This window comes from Vigna unguiculata, chromosome 3 (assembly GCF_004118075.2).
Source record: "Vigna unguiculata cultivar IT97K-499-35 chromosome 3, ASM411807v1, whole genome shotgun sequence".
NCBI lineage: Eukaryota > Viridiplantae > Streptophyta > Magnoliopsida > Fabales > Fabaceae > Vigna > Vigna unguiculata.
Genome location: NC_040281.1, coordinates 54,960,032 through 54,982,416, shown reverse-complemented (window position 1 = coordinate 54,982,416; position 22,385 = coordinate 54,960,032). Strand labels below are relative to the sequence as shown.

The following is a 22,385-nucleotide window of genomic DNA, read 5'->3' as shown; positions in this document are numbered from 1 at the left end:
GCACAGGTGGCCTACTTAAGTATTCCTTTAGTTGGATGAATGCCTGCTCACACTTAGATAACCATTGGAACTTCTCATTTTTTCATAAGCATTGAAAGCATGGGCGACCTTTGTCACCACTTTTCACCACTTTTGCCACAATTCTTCCTGTAAGTTGTTGAACTTCCTTCATTGATGTTGAACTTCCTTCATTGAGCTCAGACTTCTCATGTTAATGATGGCGGCACACTTCTCTGGATTCGCTTCTATTCCTCTTTCGATTAACATGAAACATACGAATTTGCCTGTTTTTACCCTGAATGCGCACTTCTCCGGATTTAGCTTTAGTTGATACTTGTTAATAGTGTCGAATAATTCTTGCAAATCTTTGGCGTGTCCTTCATTGCTGGTCAAGGTGACGACCATGTCATCTACATAGGCTTCTACGTTCCGTTTAAGCATAGATTGGAGAATTTTGTCCATCATTTTCTGATATGTTGCTCCCGCATTTTTTAAACCAAAGGGCATCACTTTGTAGCATAAATTTGATTTTATTCCCATGAAGGTTGTCTTCTCTTTGTCCTCGGGGTGCATCCTTCTTTTGTTATAGACTTAGTATGCATCCATGAAACTTAGTAAGCTGCATCCAGAAACACGATCTACCATGGTGTCTATATTTGGTAACATATATGAGTCTTTGGGGCACACTGTATTCAAATCGGTAAAGTCGACACACATTCTCCATTTTACATTAGCTTTCCTGACCATTACCACATCGGCTAGCCACTCAGGATATTAGATTTCTCTGATGTGACCCGCCTTATTTAGCTTTTGTATCTCCTTTGTAGCTGCCTTTGCTTTTTCGTCATTCAACCTCCGGCGCCTTTGGATTTTAGCCTTTATTTGCGAGTTGACGTTTAGACGATGACAAATTATGTCTAGATCGATTCCCGACATATCCTTAGCAGTCCATGCGAATGATGCAAGATTAGCTCGCAATACTTGGTGTAGCTCGGACTCTGTTCGGCAATCTAGGTCAACTCTGATCTGAACAGTTTTCCCACGACCGATCTCTACTATTCGGAGCTCCCCTACAGGTTTTGGGCCACAAAGGTCCTCGAGCATCCTTGGATCTAGCTCCGTTGGTTCTTCCTCACTTATTGGTGTAGGTACTTGTGCTATACTGTAGGTACTCCTTCGCGTTCGCATGCTGTTTTCATAGCATTTGCGAGCGACCTCTTGATCCACTTTCATGGTTACGACCTTGCCTTCTGTCAGAAATTTAGGTTTGAGATGCGTAGTAGAGACTACTGCTCCTAATTTGTAAGACCAAGGGGCGTTCAACATCATGTATCTAATCACAATTGTTTTAGTCGCATGCTCGTTTGTGAACGTAGTCCGTAGGTCGACGTATCCCCTGACTTCGACTTGGTCACCTGAAAATCCCACCAGAATCTCGTCAAATGGTTGAATTTGATCTCTGGAAATTTGTAAACCCACAAACGCATCCCAAAATATGACGTCGGCTGAGCTTCCTTGGTCAACCAAGACTTGTTATACCTTCCTACCGACCATGATTACAGAAAGAACCACTGGGTCATCCTCGTGTGGTGCCACGTATTGAAAATCTTTTTCGGTGAAGGTTAAGCTCGGAGTGGGCGAGGTACCCATTGAGACAGAGGTCATCATGACACTGCGAGCGTAGCGCTTCCTAGCGGATTTGCTTGCTCCTCCTCCCGAGAAACCTTCTGTGATTGTATTAAACTCTCCCAAGATGGGAGTTTCATGGGGGTCGTCTGATGTGTCAGAATGTGTGGATTGATGCGTCTTTTTTACCTCATGTTGCTCGACCTTTACATATTTCTTGAGTATGCCTCTGCAGGCTAGATTGGTCAACTAATCGATCAAAGAGAAACAACTTTCAGTGTCGTGACCGTGAGTTCTATGGAATTCACACCATGCTGATGCCCATTTGGCGAGGTGCCTGTTACTTTCCTCGGGGAATTTTAAGTGTCGTGCTACCTCCTCGTCTTTCATTATCTAAGCCTTTGTTTCATTGAATTGAGGGCAGGCGAGTCTTCCGATCTTTCTTTCTCATGTTCGCTGAGTAGAGTACGGGGAAAACTTATGCTCGGCTCGTTTTCGTGGAGAGAATACTTCCATTACCTATCGTCTCTGTTCTCGACCCTTCTGCTCGGCCTGTGGTCGCCTTTCCTATGCCATCTTCCATTGCATTGCTTCTTCGGTGTCTATATGGACATCGGCTCATCCTCTGATTTCTACTAGAGAGGTCGCATGTAATCTTATCAATGATTCGCTAAAAGGGTTTGCACATAGGCCTTTTACAAATGTCACTACCAGCATTTCTTCATTGGGGTTTACCAGACCCAGGCTCACGTCGCAAAATCTGTTCAAAAAATGTTTCAAGGTTTCATCTAGGCCTTGTCTTACGTCGAACATGTCAACGAGTTGTAACTGTTTTGGTCGGTTTACCGCGAATCGTTCGAGGAACACTTGAGAAAATTCAATTAATGATGAAATAGTGACGTTTGGGATCTTGCTGAACCATTTTAAGGCTATTCCAGTGAATGTTCTGACGAACATTTTACAGTATATGGCGTCGCTTCCTCCCGAAATTAGCATTTGTGCTCGGAAATCTTTGAGGTGATTTTTCGGATCGCCATCTTCTCTGAAAATGTCACTTTGGGAATCAAAAAATGGGGTGGGATTTGTTCCCCCATAATCTGCCTAGTCAAAGGATGCCCCTTGTCCAGGTTCAGGTTTCGTCTTGAAACCCCTCGATCTCGGTAGGTGTCATGCTCCCTCATCCATCCCCGGAGTTCAGCATTTGACCTCTGCAACTGTTCTTGTTTGCGCAATGCTTCTTTGAGTTGTCGTCGAGATTCTATCGATTCTCTTCGTAATCTTTCTTGTTCGACATTCGTCTCGAGTCAGCGTCTTTCCTCGTCTTGCTGCCACCGAGCGCGTTCCTCGTCGACTCTCTTTCGAATAGCTTCGTTCTCTCATCTTAAGTCTTCGATATGCTGCATGATTTGCTCAACAGTGGGTGGATCACTGTCATTATTTCTTGTGCCAGTCGTCATGGTTTTACTCCATTATAAGTGGACTGCTAGTTAGTTTTACCGGACCCCACAGTGAGCGCTAATGTCCTGATCTCGAATCTCAAAGATAGGAAACAAGAACAAATTACTCTCTACCTCAAAAAATCTTATCTCAAAAAAATCTCTCGTTTCTATGTCACCGTTTCCTCTTTATATAGACTTTAAGTCAGTTAGTGGATGTGGGAACGTGACCATTTCGTGATTTTTTTTGCTGATATTTAGTCCTTCATTTTAGGGTTATATTAACCCCCCATTTTTGCCTAATTGTAACTGCACCTAACGGATATATTTGTAACTGCATTTCAGTGGGGTTTTCCAGAGTATTTTGTTATAGGTTTGATAGCTAACTCGGATGGGTCAGACCCAATACTAGAGGTCAGAATCCGACTGTCATCTTGACTTGCTAAAGCAAATCGGACACCGAGCATAGTGCCAGGGATAGTACATATGTTTTTTTCTTTTCTAAGAATTATGAAAAGATGTCAAAAAAAAAAAACACAGATCAAACAAGTTGACCACCATTTCATATGCTAGCCAAATTTGCAGAAATAACATGTAACCGAAAAAAAAATGATATATGGTCATGTTACAAAAATAAAGGCACAATTTTTATAAACTAAGTCTCATCGCTATTGATTGTACCCTATGTTCGGAAATCCAACAAAAACGTTTGACGCTACATATGTTTGCTGAAAGATATAAAAAAAGAAAAAACAATATCAACTCCATTTAATTCAAAATGTAAAAAACTATGCCAACATGATATATAAACATGGTAGTAAAACTTGACTCTCTTTTTTCAACTCAAAATTCACTTTCACTTTTTACTGCCCAAGTAGAAATCGCTTCAAATGTTCTCTGAAGTTAACATTTTTTTATCATCCAACATAAATTTGTTCAAGCTGAAAGAGAGAGAGAGAGATTAGGGTCTGCAACTTTTATTAAAAGTTACTTTAACGAGCCTTTTTAAAAGCAATTTTTCTTATTTATTTTTTATCAAATTGAAGTTCTTTAATTCCTTTAAAGTTTTTTTTTTTTTCGGGTAACCCCATTTCTCTTTTTGAGAAGAAAAATAAGAAGAATTGATCCAACACTAACTGCATACACTTGATAAAAAAATCGTGTGTTTCTTTCTGATATAACCATATCAGAGGTGGTTAACAGTGGCCAAAGTTATCTTACAACCAGATAAACAAATGTAACTCTTTCAAGAATATATATAGTAAAAACAAAAACTGTAGGAACACATTCTTCAAGTGCTCCTTGGCTTCTTCAGTGAGAAAACCATAGCAAAATTACAAATAAATATATGCTCAAAGCTTTCATGAGAATGTTTGTGAGGTTTCCATGTAAAGAAGAGGCACAAGAGATCATTATAGGGAACTGACAACCCTTATCTGATGGATCCTCATCTGTTACTGTGGCCAAACCAGTGAAATCACAGTCCCAATCCTTTTGGCTATTTACTTGATAATACATATTAAAGGCATAAGAAGCATTCCCTAGGAGAGTTAGAGTGTTACAAGAAGAACCATAACCCAAAGCAGTGCAATCTGATTGGCTACAAGCATAGTCAATGCTTGCAGCCAATAAGTGCAGATCCTTAACTTTTGGATCAAAAACACACCAACGTTTTTCCATGTATTTTACACCCTCCACAGGGACCAAACCCTTGTTCTGTCCAAGTCCTGCCAAGTCCAATTCATACTTTGGTTTACCATCAAACTCAAAAATCCCCCAATGCCTCTCAAAGTTACCAGGAAGAATACTTTTGGCATTCTCATCAATAAGGCTGAATAGATAAATGTCAATAATACCTTTCCTTTTAGGAGTACCATTTCCACTCAGTGCATGCTTAAGCAAACCCATATTGAACCTTTTTGCATTCTGAACATTGGCATTCTTATCACCATCTGTTGGCCACCCCACTTCTCCAACTATGATTTCCATGTCTGGAAACCCTGCCTTCTCTAAGGCCCAGACAAGAGTGTCCAAATTTGCATCAAACACATTGGTGTAAACCGAATTACCATCTATAAGAGGCCTGTTATTTCCGTCAAAAAATGCAAAATCAAAAGGGAAATGATCATTTCCATAAAGACTCAGAAAAGGGTAGATATTGACAGTGAAAGGTGCATTGTTTGCATATAAGAATTGGACTATTTCAATGGTCTGGTCTCGTACTTCTGGCCTGAAGTCACCAGCTGATGGCACTTGGTTTGAGTCTGGGGAATAGTAAGCATCAGCATTGAAGGGCACAGTGACTTTGATCTGTGAACCAAAACCCCAACTATTGAGTGCTGTTTGTATGTTCTTAAGAGCAGGCAGAGTTGTCTGTAGATAGGAGCCATTATATTCCTTAAGGAAAGGTTCATTACCCACTGCAATATACCTGCATCACAACCATATCCAGAGTAGTGTTAAATTTTGACTCAAATATACCCTCAAGCATCTTGAACGAAAGAACAAAACTTTGATAAACAGAACAAAAAGAAATGAAAGATTCCATGGAAGAATGCAAGAAACACAAAAGAACGTGATCATGAATGGTGTATATACTCATGGGAGTACTTAACTTGATGTTTAGTCCACCAGGGTACATGTAAGTAGTGACATTTTCATAAACCCAAGAATCTGCAACCTGAGGATTCTCACTCATAATCTCCAACATGTTGTTGGGAATTGCCAGCATTACTTCAATATCAGTTCCCATCAGAGCTGCCATAATCCACTCTTCAGCATCAAACAGCTTCAGTTTATCAACACCGTTTTCTTGAAGCATCTTGACCACCATACTCGGTGGAAGCTTGTGAGTAGCCATGGTTCCCCAGTTGACTCCAACCCCTGAGCCACACGACACCATGGTTAAGAACACAACAAGAACAAATGCCACCAAGTACCAAACACATGGTGGTTTTTCTTGTGTCATTTTATGGCTTTTTTTTTTCTTTTTTTTTTTTTTTTGCTTTTCTATATTCTGGTCTTGAAACTGGCAAAGATTCAAGAAAAGTGACAGAACAGAACCCAAACAAATGGGAGAAAAAGAAAGGGGAAGGTATAAGTCTTGGCTCGGGAATTTATAGACTAAAAGATGTTTCTTTGTGAGTGCGTGTGGTTCAGTGCCTTCAGAGAGAAGGTAAAAGAATGAGTAGATTATGGAGTTTTTTACAATATCATAAAATGGAACAAAGATTCGTTCCTTAATTCAGTAATAATGCCAGCATGTGTTGCATTAGTGTTAAGCTCTTACCTCATCGTCGTAATCATAATCATATAATAGTAAAAGACTAAAAGGAGTTTTGTTAAGCCCAATCAAGTGGCTCTCATACCACCATGCATACGAAATCACACACATCACAGGGCATTTCGGCCATTACATAATTAATCATCAATTAAATGCTGTTTAGAGGGACAATAATAATATTCTATTAGCTTTACTCTTTCTTTCTACGAAGAAAACCCAATCATTGATTACAAAAATCAATCAAATCCTACAAGGTGCATGTGATTTTCCACGTGCACCGGACCGGTATTTTGACATTACTTTTTTTTATTATTATTATTTGAAACTACCCCTTATTACTTTTTTTTTTTTTTAAATATAAAAATTAATTTTTGTTAATGTTATTTTACCTTTATACAAGTTATCAAATGGTATTAAACAATATTTTTCCTTTTCAGATAGATACTATTATTTTGACATCACTCTTTTTCTTTATTACCATTTGAAACTATCCCTCATTACTATTTATTTTCTCTTTTAGTTAATACTATTTTACCCTTATACAAGTTGTCAAATGGTGTCAAACATCATTTTTCCTTTTTAGATAGCTATTATAAAAAATAATAAACACTCATCGTATATCTTTATGTATAACTTCTTTTCTCATTGATATTTTATGAATATGAATATATACAATAAATTATGTGAATATTAAAATTAATCATTTTTTCATTTAGTATAAAATTAGGTTGACTTAATCAAGGAATTGGACACGGGTGATCAATGTATTGAAACTTAATTCAAGTCATACAAACATAGTTTGGGTTTGATTCTTCAGAGAACTTATATGATTCTCAAGTGAAATCTCAAGACACTAATGATCACATATTCTCAAATAGTAATTTTTTTATCCTCTTATAAGCATTAAAGATACATAAACATCAAGGTTGTGTTCTTTTGGGTGGATGTATTATTCATAAGGAATGGAAAAGAAGATTAGGAGGTGAGTAGTCTCTTCTTTTGAAGGTGAAACAAGGTGATGGGAGGAGATGATTAGAAGGATTGACTGAAAATTCAATCTCACCATCTATAGTGAAATTAGAGGGTGACACAGATGGGTTTACCAAATTATCCTTCATTATTTAATTTTTGTTACATATAATTTAGCGGTTAAAATCAATGCATGTGGTTTTAGTTCACTTTCTTAATTCTATGTTAACAATAATAATAATTTATTATGGTTATAACAAAAAATTATTACTTCTAAAATTACTATTAAAAAAAGTTTTCATTAAATTAATTATTTTCCACCTTATATATTAAAGATATTTTTATACAAAATTATTGTATCATTCATTTTTTATAAATATTTTTTGTATATTTTCAATCATTCAATAAAATTTATAAAATAATTTTAAATTATTTATATATAATTTTATATTACCTATAACAATAGCGATATTTTGGTAATCTAACTTTTTTTTCTATTAAAGTTTTTTTTTAATATATCACATAAGTTAATTCAGTCACAAACTTTAACAAATTTCACTATCTAATCCACTCTATAATCACCTCTGAATCACTTAAAAGAAACAATATCAACTTTACCCTCTAATCATTTCGATCTCTTCCTCTTCCTGTGATTCTTCCTCTCAAAAAAGCATAGACTAAAAATACACCGATGTTGTTAGTATATTAAAATTCCTTTTTTAACATATTTTAAAACATTAAAATCAATGTTCATCGTTATATATCAACAAGGAACAAAAAAAAAAACTCAAAGAATTCAAATTCCAATTTCTCCCTTTGCTTTCCTAAAAGAATGAATCATACTATATGCAAGTATGGTCTCTACCCAACCAAATTACCAATGCATATAAAATATAAAGCTAATGAACACATGTGTTGGAAATTTTAGCTTTAAGAGAAGTGCATACATTCAAATCTCCATATTCTCAAACTATAAGAAATATAAAGAATCATTTAAACGGCCAAGTTCTGATGCTCTAAAGAAAAGGCAATCGTGTAGTATTCTCTTTGCCATAAAGTTATATACAGAATACTCACCACACACCTATTTTCTTATAATTTAGGAACTGATTGTGTGCAGAATATTCACAGAGCTACTTTCCTACATAGTTTGTAAATATTCTAAGAGGTTCTCAATATTCTCTCTCGTTCATGCTCAAGAAACTAATCATAACACATGTGGGTTTGTACAGTTCAATATTCATTGATATAAAATGAATTTCATAAAAATAATAAGGAACAAAAAGATGCTTTTCTCTATTTTTTTAAACAGTTTTCTATTCACACAGTTGGAACACAAAACCTTGTGGAATTTAGGAAGTGGGAGAGTAGAGTGAGTGAGAAATTTGGTGGTGTCATTACTTGATTCAAGTTTGTGGTAGCGTAAGGGTACGAGAATGATGGATAAGGATAATGATATTTTGACTCATTTTTAACTCATCACTCAATTATTATTATTTTTAGATCATTATATCACACTACTAAAAAAATAAAAATAGATAATAAGGGTTTTTAGAATGGTGGGTTAAAAACGAATCAAAATATCATTATCTAGATGATAAAGTTAGAAATGACGGTAGGAGAAATTATGGGTTCAACTTCTCCGTTAACAATTTAAAAATGGATAATGATATTTTAATCTATTTTTCTACCCACTTTTAATCCACTACTTCAATCATCATTAAATCATCTATTTTGATTCTTTTTAATGATGTAATATGATGATCTAATGGTGGGTTAAAAATGGGTAAAAAAAATGATTTAAAGTATCATTTCAAAATATAAGATTTTTTGTTTTGGATTTAGAAAATATGGTGGAAGAGATCATGAGTTCAATTATCTGTATAAACAAAAAACTAATAACTAACATCGTCGATAAAAAAGATTCTGGTAGCGTACTGAAGACACTTTTGGTTGCTGCTCATGCAAAATGGGCACAGAAGAAAACACTTTGGTTGTGGACAACGCATTGACTCGTAATTGACTAGAATAGAAGAGAGACAGGGTCGTCAATTCTGTAACTTTCCACCTTCAATTTACGTGTACTCTTAATCCTATTATCCTTTCTGTGTATCTTTTTGGTAAAGCATTCATATCCTTTTGCTTTAACAAAAGGAGAGTACGTCTAAGGACTCCATTTTGTATTACAAAGAGCAACACCACTTCCCAAATCTAGAAAATTAAATACTCTAAAGTTAACTTCCCATGACTCATTCTAGTTTCCCAGTTATTGTTTTATGATTAAGACCTTCAAAATGATGGACAAAGACTCTTCTTTCTTCTTCTTTTTTTTTTTTTATGATAAAGACCTTCTTTCAAAATGAGTTATGTGATCAAACAGAGTTTAATTCAAAATCTACCACTCCTTCATTAACCGAAGTGCATATGCATCTCTTGTTCTGTCATCAGATAATGACATGAATATGAATCTTAATCATTGCGCATTAATGGTTTTCACATCACTTAATAGTGTTGTAATGTTACTATTTTCAGATTATCTTGATGCAACAATAACTGGTTTCGTAATATTAAAATAATTTGACTTTCAATATAATACTAAGGAAATTGATAATGTACAGTTACGAGTGAATACTAATATATATCAGACTTCATTAGGAAAACAAAAACAAATTGTTAATGTTTTCAAACTCTTTATGATGTGACATTGAACAACTTCAAAATTATACCATTTTGATAATTTTGAAAACAAAATTGCTGCATTTAAGTGTTTTTGCCTGTTTATTCTTGTTGGCTAAATGGAAAGCTAATAAGCAAAAGCATGGATTTGACGGAAATGTAGGGAAGACAATGGTACATACTATTTGACAAAAAGTTTTCATACCATTAAGGATTTTACTCTTAATATATTTGTTAATGCTAGGCTAAGATGTTACTTCTTGTCAATGTGACGCAGTATTTGTCAGTTCCAACTTTCAACGAATGAACGATTGTTTGCAGAGGAAGCACCAAATTTGTATTGGTGCTTCATATTAAACAAAATAAGCAGATAAACCGGTCACAAACTTGTCCACTTGTCCATTGTAATAATCCACTAACTTCTGTCACCTTTTTTTCTTTCCTTTCTTTTTATCACTTTACTTACCAACCAATCAAAAACCACCATTTTCAGGAAACTCTTGACCTTGTTCAAAATCTAATCCTTTGAAGAGATTACGATTGAACGATTGATTGCATAGGTTTTTTTTTGGAGTTTACTAAAGGATTTCCCTAATCAGTAACAGATAAGGAAATATGGGTATTACAAAGTAAATTGCCTCTCCAAAATATTTTCTATACAGATAATTAGTAATCAAAGTGACTGTACCTGAGGGACCCAGATATATATACCATCGTCGTATTTAATAATATATATTCCTTTCTGCCGAAAGAAGGGGACATGATATCATTCAAGATTGCACACCCTGTTACTCATCCCCCTTTTTCCGGTTTTCTGATAAAAAGTAATATTAAACTTAAATTATCAAATATTTCTTATGTGATGAAGACACCCCAAGATCTAGATGGATTGAAACAGTGGCGTTATTAGATGAATACAATTTAGCAAACTGTTATATTTGCATAGATTTGTATAGTAGTTATTGGTAGATTAATCCACACAGTGCAAGGTACAATAGTATTACTGTTCATTGTGTATAATTCCAAAGAAAGTATACCAAACGCAGCTTTAAAATCATTCTATAGTTTCAATAAATATGGCCTATTCCTTCCTGTTAAATTTGTCATATTTCACTATCCTTGCTTTTGAGTCAGATAGAAGGTCGCACTGAATCCATCAATGCAACTTATGTAAAGCTATCCTTTCTTCAGCATCACCAAGGACTATGTTATTGAACATCTTCTTTAACGCATCCTTCTGGCAACCTGAAGCTTAAACAAAACATTGCCTGCAAAGTAAATAAAAAGAAAAAGTCATGAGTACGTAACAATACAAGTTCTAGTAACAAGAAGAACGAGTTTGAGTTACCGAACAATCAAGAACGTGAAATAGAAGTATTCATACCTTGTTTGGAGCCACATCCCTAACCCTATGAAATTTTGAATCATGTATAGGAGCGTTTAAAGCAGATTCTGCCACCTGAAAGATATAGTTCAATTAGCTATCAGAGAAAATAAAATACATGCACTCTATCATTATTGTCCATATCCGAGTAGCTAATGATACGTAAACCATCAGGATGTGGAGGATCTTAAATACAACAAAACAGTAAAGTCGTTTATATTCTAACTTTAACATAGAAAAAAGAGGAAAACATGAAATGCTTTTAGCACAATGAACTCACAGCTATGATAGTCTCTGGAGTCTCAGTCGCTCTAATGAAGCAATAGCAGTGAATCCATGGTAAACATCCTTTCCAATATTTCTTCTGGATTAATCCCCTGAATGAATCTGGAAGGCCATTATCTTAAGTCAGATATCTGTCTATAATTCTTAAAATGGTAATAAATTATATATATATATATATATATATATATATATATATATATATATAAGTCTTGCAAGAGAATCTGCATACATTCAATCTTGGTTAATAAAAAAAAATCTGCATACATTCAATCTTGGATAATAAAAAAAAAACTGCATGCATTCAATCACATAGTAGAGCACAAACAAAAGGCTAATAAAGTCACTAATGAATCTTGGTTTAGATTATGATAGCTCATCAAAAGAAATAAGTTAAGCGTCAACCAGATATAGTCAATGGATCTCCCACACAAAAAAAAAATGAAGATAAGAAAAACTCACTAAAATTGATTGTAAACATATGCATGTCAAAATATATATCAATCTACATCCACCCAAAACAGTAGAGCTGCTCACCAGCAAAGGGGGTAGAAGACAAATTGCCTGCAATTTCAATGTACTAAGCAAAGGAACATGTTTGAATACTCCTAATTCTATTACATGGAGAAAAATAAGTCTCACCTAAGGGAGTAAGGCAAAATGATTTGTACAAAAGAAAAGACCATATTATATGAAATGATGCTATACCTAGAAACTGAACAGCAGATGCAGGCAGATTCATTATTATGTGATCAATATGTTCCCAAGTTTTTGTGACGGACATTTCAGAGCTTCTCATTCTCTTGTTTGTGCTTCCTTTTCTCTTAACACCTTCAAGGATGCCAGTTTCATGAGCCTCCACATCCCCTGTCAAACGAAAACAACTGTAATTTTATTTAAAAACCTACACGGATTATTGTTATCAATATTGTAATTGTTTCCTTAGAGGATGGGGACTATTAACAAAACAGGTTGTCTTTTAAATCTTTTACAAGCTAGAAGACAATCAAGTAACAGCTACTACATCTAGTGACAGCCTGATTTGATATTGCAGTTCGTGGAATACCTTCATGATAACTAGAGGATCTTTTACCAGCAATTACAGATGTAGCACTGTGCCTGGTTGAACCCTTGACATCCCCTAAACCACTATTATTGTCTTTTGTATGAACTACAATGGGAATATTAGTATTAACTACTACGCAACATGTTTCCATATCATAATTAAGATACTTTCAGTAATTTACCATAAAGATATTACCAGTTAGCAACTCATTTTCAGAATTTGATTCAGCATTGTCTTGTATCCTGCATGTGTGACAAGTATCCAAAATGGGAACTTCGGATGAGAGTTGAGATGTAGCCTCAGTATTTGGCACTTCCATCAACTGGGACACAAATTTTCTAGCATCCATGTTGTATGCATAAATACGATCATCAACCTTATTGATTTTGGCATTAATCCTCAGATAGTGAATGCTATCTGGATTTAAATCATTTGCATAGACTGTGCATCCTTTTTGCGCTGCAGGAATGGCAAAAGGACCTATCCCTGCAAACATGTCACAAATGGTCTCCCCAGCTTGGAACATTGACACTAACCTTTTGTGTTCATGTTCCAATCTCGAATTCCAATAAACCAAACTGTAATCCAGCCTAAAAGTGGCACCATATTGCTTCACTTCTGTTATCATACTATGCTCTCCTGCTAAAATTTCAAACTCTGGAACGCGAAACTCATTTGTAATGGTTCCAACTTTGTTGACAATAGTTTTGATTCTAGGATAATTTTTCTGCACAAACAGCGAAAACGTGAAAATAATAGGAAGAACAAGTATAATACAACATGCTTGACAGTTTAAAGATAGAATTCGTGAATGGATATTTAAATGGACATATTTGTAAAAATTGCAAAGGGCATGCTATTGAAACACATACAGACATCAATGCAATATGTTAGTCTGTAGAATAACATCGTTCATTTTTGCTTCAAACATACATGAACCAACACAGAAATATGCATATAGTACTAAAATGAGGAAGCAGCATCAAATAGATCCAACAGGAACTCATACTTAGAGCACAAAATTGGGAGACCAAACTCCTTAAAGTAGAGCTAGTCCCCTTTGTTAAGACTGAAAGGGGGACAATAAAAAAATAGCAAGGGAATTCTAGAGATGCATAGAATAACCTAACCCACCCAAAGCCTCTCCATTCACTTCAATCTAGCCTACCTCTCCTAGATCCTTCCCTCCCCAGTTCTCTTTACGCTAACCAGTCACCACCTTTTGCCATAATACACCTTGCCAAGTAGGCAAGGTTGTTATATCACTTTACAGTCCAAATTCCTCTCTGCTCCTTCTGACATTACCCTACAAGTAGCAGTGATATGAAGCCACATATGCTGCAGCAATAGCTATGTTATATACCAAAACAGGGAATGGTCAAATGTTGACTATTCTGACCCAAAATCAATTAAAAGAACAGAGTTCAGTGAAGACAATCATCGCATGTTCATATCTGACAAATAAACAAGACTATTTAAATATACATATATTGAAACCAAGACTTGGAAGTCTTAAACCTTAGTGTAGTCACACATACATCATAAATAACCTTTGCAATAACATCTTTGTAGGGAAGTAATTCATCGTGTAGGTTTAAATGAGCAATTTGACCTGTATAGGTAGAACAGGTGTTAGTTTACCTGATATCAGTGGCTGACCCAAATAAATTCAATTGTAAAATAAAATGAACACCGCTCCCCTCAGAAACATGATTAAAGAATTAACAAAGAATGTGAGCTGAGCTGAGCTGATAAAAAATTTAAATAAATTATATTTGTAGCAGTTAAAAAGGTCAAAAAACTAAATACTTAACTATTGTTTCAAAGGATGAAGGCACCTCCACTCCAGTAGGCAATATCTGCTTCAGCACATGATCTACAAACACAAAATTTGTTGTACGATTGTAAATGATTTAGGATGGATGGGGAAAGCATACTGTAGGAAACAATAGAATCATTGAAAAAATGTTTCTAACTAATGTAATACCAACATAGCATAGCAACATCACTTCATTAAATAACAAGATACTTATATGTTTCCACTTATTGTAATTCTATAAGAATAAAATGTAAATTTTTCATCAGTTATTATGATACTCCTGAGTAAAGAGGTACTTTGAAGCAACTACTCCATCAATATGAAAAATTCAACATGAAAGGCAGCCTCTACAGTATGGTTTAACAGCACATTGCACTCACTCACCTGCACTCCAATAAGAATACCCTAGTGTCAATGAATAGGGCACAACTTCAATCTTACACAAGCCATTGAGCTCATCAACCTTTTGTTTTGGAATATCAGATAAATCTGCCCCACAACATTCAAAACAAATTATAGATAAGAATTTCTGTGCAAGAATATTGAAGAAAAAGTTCACACACACCTTGATTCTGAACTTTGTCAGAGAGTATAAGGTAACGGGTTTTGTCACATGTAGGGTCTTCAATGATGGGTTTGACTCGAGGCTTGTCGAACATGTAACTACACATTCAATAAAGCAGAAATTAAAAGCAAATGATAATGTATCGAAAGAATAGATAGAGCAAGGTACCGACCCATTGAGGATTCGAGTGGCAACCTTGCAATGTTGACAAGGGATTTGTAGAGCCCATAATTTGAATTGCACATCAAACTTGCTCTCATCAAGATGTGGTTTTGGTAGCTTTTCACGGTCAGCAACTGCATCATTGTCAACACAAAGCAAGTTGTCGAGTGCATGAGCTTGAGAAGCTAACTTGTTAGGACTGTTCTCAGATTCCCCATTCTTTACACAATTCATTTCAAGAGCTTCACTTTCCATTACTCTATTTGCAAAACCTAGATATAACATTCATCAGAATAAGACATCACCACAAAAATTACACTCTTTTGTGGGTATCACTTATTATTTAATGAGCCACATTCGGGATTTTGTAGTTTCCAATAAATTTAACCAATAGTAGATGGTGTTAGCATTATAGAAATATGCATCAACATCAAAAGGAAAAAATGAAGGGACAATATATTCATTTGAGAAATGATGAGAGATTAACACATCTAAAAATTGATCTAGTTGCAACTTTCACACATTCAATGTGCTCCAAAGAATGAATTCAATTCCAAAATGGTAAAGGATTGATGAGGTAAATACTGATAGTCAAGAAAAATGAATGATTGCAGCAAATATTTACAAATAGATAAATATCAGCTCTAGAAGACTAGCAGCAATGGCTCAAAGACAATCTGACCTCTCAGGAAATATATTATGATATAAAAAAAGGTATGCAATTCCCAGTAAAAAGCCACATTGCAATCAACCTATCGCATGTATAAGGGTCACCAAAGTCACCAAAGTGTAGCAAAAAAACAATGCCACTGTTAAAACTGTTGTGGGGGTATTGTAGAGAATCAATTGAGTAATAAAGCTTTTTCCAACTTAAAATAGAGGCAAAAAATACAGGGACAAAGTGGATAAAGGAAGTTCCAAGGAATAGATTTCGAGAAGGCTCGGGTCAACAGCAGGTCAAATGATGGAAAAAAGAAAAATGACAGCCTTCAACACTGCCTACCTAAAAGTTAAGCTGCACCTATCTGCATACTGATCATTTAAACTCAACAAGACTACCTCGTGAAAATGAAATTGAAAGATTTGCAGCACACTCCAAGTGGTTTATACATGCCGATTAACTTAAACACTAACAGATTCATCCCACTTCCTGTATTCTTGTTTAACCAAACTGAATGTCACCCCAAAGTAATTGCCAAACAAACGAATGCTATGCCAAGGATCTTTTTCAGTTTCAACGCAAGTCGACTTGGTTAAACAATAATCCTATAAAAAATTATTCATTGGTTTAAAAATGATTGTACACACACACTACTAGCGCCAACAAATGTGAAGACATCGTTCACTTCTTGTTCTTGAAATGGATAACAAACCACTTTATTTAATTTAACATTAAACTCAAAATATACTTTGGTGGATGGTAAGACAGTTTTCATTCAATAAGACATATTGGTAAATATTAAATCAACCCATTTATTGCATCTCCTCTCTATCAATCTGAGTCACTGATTCATTCTTTGGCCAGTACCCATAAACAGTACCCTGCAGGTTTTCCTCCATAAAGCAGCAACTAAGCAAAAAAACAGTGCCAGACCTTACTCAGGGCCATTACCAATGCAGTCTTGAAATGGACGGTAAATCCCAACAAAATTTTCGAAAACATAACAGCTAACACAATTCCTTTGGTGAGACAGCGACACCACCAAATTTACACAACAACAAAGACAATGGTTCTAACTTAATAGACACATTATAGAAAAAATAAATAAAAATACATGTACTTGTGTTGTTGTTGGAATAGGTGGAGTGAAGAAGGGAGAAGTACCTTGGCAAAGGAAGCAGTTGAGAACAGGAATTGAAAGACCAAAAACTGAACAAAAAGGTAGGGTTTTTTATAATAAGATCTCAAAGGGGTAAAAATGTAAATAAAAAATATTTTAAGAATCTGGATCCACTTCAGCAGTGTTTTCCTCCCAACACAAATTTTCCCCTTTCTTCTATTTGCTTAAATTAAATGTTATTATATTAATTTAATAAAATAGTGTTTATGTCTCATACTTAATATTTGTCTCCTTTATAATAGTTTTACTCATTGTTTACATGAAAAATGTTTGAATCTCAATTTTTGCGTTGGTTATTCTGAGCTAACATAAAATATATCTTCTTTAATGTTTTATATCTTTAATTTTTAATTCATTTGAATAACTATTATTTTACTAAATATTTGTCATTATCTTTCACCATTTGTCTAGTCCATAATTTTTTCCTTAAAATTTATCAATGTATAGAAAAACATTTCACTTTAAATTAGAGAAAATAAATAAAAAGACATCTGAAATGTTTTCAAATTATATTGTATAAGTCCAAGGCATTACTCGATCTTACAGAGTACACGGTAAGTATGAAAACATGTCAGTCCTCTAAAACGACATGTATCCAACTTACATTAGCTAGTGGAGACAAAATCATTATCATTCATTAGGATAAACACAAGGTTAATCACAATAATTCAAAACTATCATTTAATTAGTGTCTTAAATCAAAGTCCACATAGGTAAGGTCCATGAACAATAGTACAAGTAACACAAGTAACACGTTTTACAAAATACATTAATGACGTATTTATGTTAATATTTATTATCCTTTGACACGTTTTACAACGTACATTACTAACGTATTTACGTTAACATTTATTATATTCTGACACATCAGATTCAGATCGACTTTAGCACCAAGGTGTATCCTGCAAGCACATTTCTCTTGTGAAATTCAAATACTTAGAGTTTGAGGATGGATATTATTTGAAGATGTGATATTTGAAGTACTCTAAAATATTTTACAAGATATACCTCATTTTTATAAGAATACAAACTTCAATATTTTTTCTTTTATTTATTTTTTAAAACTTTATCACATTCTTTCATTGACATTGGTGTAAATTAATAAAGTGTCATATAATTTTATTTGTGTAAAATTGTACAGTTCATGTACTTATTTCACTTTTGTCTTATTGTTTTATTATACTTTGATTATAAATTTATATAATAACACATTTTTTAATTGACATTAAAGAAAAAAACACATTATTTTTTTACATGTCATAAACAAATCAGACATAACATTTACTCATAAAAAAATATAAAAAAGTTGTATTAAGAAAATTATATTTAATTATTTTTAAATGAATACACATTTGAAATTGAAACGAATCTCAATTTTAGTTAAAATTTAAATATTAAAAATATATTTAACTATTTTGAATTTTAACTTATATTATTTTAATTTAACCAACATATTAAACTAACTTAATCAAAATATTGTGTTGTTGAAAGAATACAGGATATCCTTTGTTTTCATAATAATCAAATGATGATGAATTTTCCATGTTATAAAATTGATGATAGTTATGAATATTTAAAAATATATTTAAAAATTATGTGTCTGAATATCTTCCGATCAACATATGGAGTTATATATAAAATTAATTACTAATTATACTAATGTTTAATTATTCTTTAGGTATCTATTTTCCTCAAAATATGTGAAGTTGGTTAATCATGCTTATTAATGGTTAATATGCTTTAATGGTATAGGACAACTATTTTGTACACTAATTTACCCTTTTGTGTTTTTTGTGTAGTTATTTATTTATTTGTTTGTGATAATCACCTATTGGATGAAAGCACATTAGAAGATAATGAACTATCAGTCAAAGTAGTGAAATGTTAAAGAATTTTAGTTTTGGTCAATTTTTTTATAGAGTTTGTTGGTTTAGTTCGAGTGTATATATGATATACTTTTATAGTCCTATATTTTTTTTCTTTTATAAGACTATATTAATATATTAATATATTTTATACACGTTGAATTACCTGTTTTGAATATCATGATGAAGTGTCCTGTTTTATTTGTTGTAATATGCTAAGATGAGATGTTACGATTTGAATATAAGTTAAAAGTTTTAATATAAAGGTGAAAAAATGTGTGAATTACGATCGAATTGCCAAATTAAATATAGAAAAGAGATGCTAACAATATTTAAAGATAATGAAAAACTAATTAAAATATTAAAAAAATATTGGAAGTATAAAATTACGAAGACATAAAAATGAAATATGAAAAAAAAGCTAAAAATGTTTAAAATAGTGAATACTCAATGAAGTTATTATGAAAAGAAAAGTTCAGAGTTACAAAATTATGAACACATGCCATTACATGTAAATTGTACTTGGATATCTTTTGTAAATAGTTTTGTACCTATTTAAATATGAGTTAATGTCGTGGATTGTACAATTGTCCGATGACAAATGTTAGTGGGTCAAGTCACAATTCAAGTGAGATTCCTAGTAGGACAATGATTGAGGAGGAGATTGTTGCATGTGACATCAATTGTCCTGTGAATCCAAGTGGACTGAGTCTAATTGAATCATGGCGTTTGAGGAATGTTACAGTCTTAAGTAAAAAAAGTTGCACATTGACTAATGAGCTAAGTAAAAGGAGTTGCGCCCTGACTAATGGGTATAATTTTTGGCCTAGTGGTAAGCGCTCGATCCTAACCGTTAAAAGTTTTAATTTAGTAGAAGTGATTAACTTATAAAGGTGAAAAAATGTGTGAGTTAGAGTAGTATTATGAAATACAAGTTAAATAATTTAAGTGACAACTTTTAATTTGAATTTTAAAGTATAATAAACTCTAATGCTTTTCTCTTCTTTTTTTTTTAATTGTCTTTTAAGTTTTGACTATTCATCTTATGTGATTCCTTCCTAGTGAGATGAGATGTGTTGAGAACATATGCTAAAAATGTTTAACAAGAATGAATAATTAATGAAATTATCAAGGGAACTTTTCAAATTTTGGGAGCTACACAAAATTATGAATCCATAAAATTAGATATAAGCATTCATTTTTTCTTTATGTAAACCAATCAAACATGATGAAGATTCCAATATTCATAGTAGTGGGAAATGTCTCGAAAATTTTAAAAAAGAAAAGAAAATCGGAAGTAGCAGTAATAAGTACCTTAATGTTACAAATACCAAAAAATTAGAGAAAAACAAATGAAACTTGTGGCAATTTTATTAAAAAGTTTTCAAAATAACGTTACTCTTAAAAGGTTACTTAACAATGATTATAGGATAAATCGTTTCATTAGTCCTCATTTTTTTAACGGAAATTTCAAGTTGATTTCCTTCGTCTTTTTGTCTCAATTAGATTTTTATTTTGAAAAATTAGTTGCAATTAGGTCATTTATGTTAATAGTACACTAACATAGTTATCTAAATGTCACGTGTTAGTACGTGATTGTTTTTTTTTTTTTTTTTTAATTTATATATATTTTTGTAATTGAAAAAATTTGTCACGTGCCAAATTGACATTGTACAACGTGACAATGACAGTGTGATGTGACAATATCAGTGCCACATGTAATTATTGGATGTGAAAAATATTAATGTAGTATTTGTATTTGTTATTTTATCTCAATTTTGTTACAATTTTTTAAAACTAAATCAATTTCATCCCTATGCCAAAATTAATTTTTATATACATTTTACAATGATATTTTTATTTAATTGATATTTTTAACAAAATTAAGTTTATTTAAATGTATATTTTGCATTGAACTTTGTTTACATTTTATTTTAAATATTTATATATATATAGTTTATAGATAAATGTTTTTAAAAATAACAACTTTACAAATTCAAATATAAAATTTCAAAACAATTTAAAATAAATATTTATTTAAAATTTTACAATTCAATTTATAAAGTTTTTATTTTTACAGCAACTCTAACATTTGTCTATTAATTGTTGATATATAAATATTTGAAGCAATATTTAAATAAAATTCAATGTAAACTAAAAACTTAATCTTGTTAAAAATATCACAGTGACATTTATATAAAGGTTAAATTTTGTCTCAATCTGAGTAGAGATGAAATTACTTTAGTTTTTAAAAAAATGGTACGAAATTGAGACAAAATAACAAAATACATATATTAAATTGAGAATTGTCACATTTAATAGTGACATGTGGCACTGCGACTGCCACATCATACTGTCTCTGTCACGTGATACAATGACAGTTTAACACGTGAAATTCTTTTAAATTGTAAACAAAGAAAATAAAAAAAAGTTAAAAATATTAAAAAAACTACCTGGTGAAGATATAATTACAATACAAAATTTTCGAAATAGAGACCTAATTGTGACAAAAAAGAAGAAGATGATCTCTTTAAAATTTCCTTACGGTGTAACCATTATATTAAGAAAATAAACTCATAATATGAATTGTGTAAACAAGGAGAGAAATATCCGTTATACGTAAGATTATATGAATAATTATTGAAATTATTAGGGACAACGATTCAAATTTCAGGAGCCATACAAAATTATTAACAAATAAATTTAAATACAAGCACTATTTTTTGATTGATATAAACCAATCAAATTCTCATAAATCACCAAACATAATAAAATCTCAATACTTAAAGTAATGAATAATATTTAGATGAATTGAGAAAAGAAGAAAGAGTTCCGCAGTAGTTTTAAGAAATACATCAATGTTACAAATATAACAAGAAAAACAAAATGAAACTTGTGGTAGATTTATTAAGAAAATTTCAAAATAATGGATATATTTAACAAAATAAGTTAACAATTATATTATAAAGAGTAAATCCGAATTTGTATAAAAATATATTTCTATTTATATATAAGTATAGATAAAAAATATCACATATTTATATAATTAATTAAGTTAAAAAATATTTACAAAAGCTTAAAAAACAAAATAATAAAATATAATATATTGATAAAAGATTAAATTGGTAAAGAATGATGTAAACATAATAGTGAATTAAAAAAATATTGACAAAAACTTAAAAAGAAAAATAAATATATTAATAAAAAAGTAAAACTATTTAAAAATTATGCACATCGAAACAGCTGTCACACAAATAAATTCTTTTATATACGGTTATAAATAAAAATATGTACATATAAATATTAAACTTGAAAGTAGTATAGACAATAAAATGTTAAATAATAATAATTATTATAACAATTAAATTTCAACTCAATAAAATAATAAAAATTCAAACTAGCAGAAGCTAA

General features: G+C 32.4%; 2 protein-coding genes across 6 annotated transcripts; both read right to left on the bottom strand.

Moving 5' to 3' along the window:
* Window positions 1-4,220: 4,220 nt before the first annotated feature.
* On the bottom strand, window positions 4,221-6,242 carry LOC114177121 (glucan endo-1,3-beta-glucosidase 8-like). The gene is made up of 2 exons (XM_028062372.1): window positions 5,678-6,242; window positions 4,221-5,493 (listed from the first exon to the last, which is right to left on the bottom strand). Exons 1-2 carry the CDS (start codon window positions 6,028-6,030, stop codon window positions 4,374-4,376), a joined length of 1,473 nt encoding a protein of 490 aa, XP_027918173.1. The 5' UTR covers window positions 6,031-6,242; the 3' UTR covers window positions 4,221-4,373.
* Window positions 6,243-10,896: 4,654 nt separating this feature from the next.
* LOC114178658 (tRNA (guanine(37)-N1)-methyltransferase 2) lies at window positions 10,897-17,188 on the bottom strand. 5 transcript variants are annotated; one of them, XM_028064685.1, is made up of 12 exons: window positions 17,094-17,188; window positions 15,279-15,540; window positions 15,107-15,204; window positions 14,926-15,030; window positions 14,536-14,598; window positions 14,261-14,334; window positions 12,918-13,449; window positions 12,723-12,827; window positions 12,365-12,523; window positions 11,655-11,761; window positions 11,375-11,449; window positions 10,897-11,258 (listed from the first exon to the last, which is right to left on the bottom strand). In XM_028064685.1, exons 2-12 carry the CDS (start codon window positions 15,521-15,523, stop codon window positions 11,199-11,201), a joined length of 1,623 nt encoding a protein of 540 aa, XP_027920486.1. In that variant the 5' UTR covers window positions 15,524-15,540; window positions 17,094-17,188; the 3' UTR covers window positions 10,897-11,198. The 5 variants fall into 5 exon arrangements, with proteins under 5 accessions (XP_027920486.1, XP_027920485.1, XP_027920487.1 ...); XM_028064684.1 differs by lacking the exon at window positions 17,094-17,188 and adding an exon at window positions 16,738-16,828; XM_028064686.1 differs by lacking the exons at window positions 12,723-12,827; window positions 17,094-17,188 and adding an exon at window positions 16,738-16,829.
* Window positions 17,189-22,385: the final 5,197 nt, after the last annotated feature.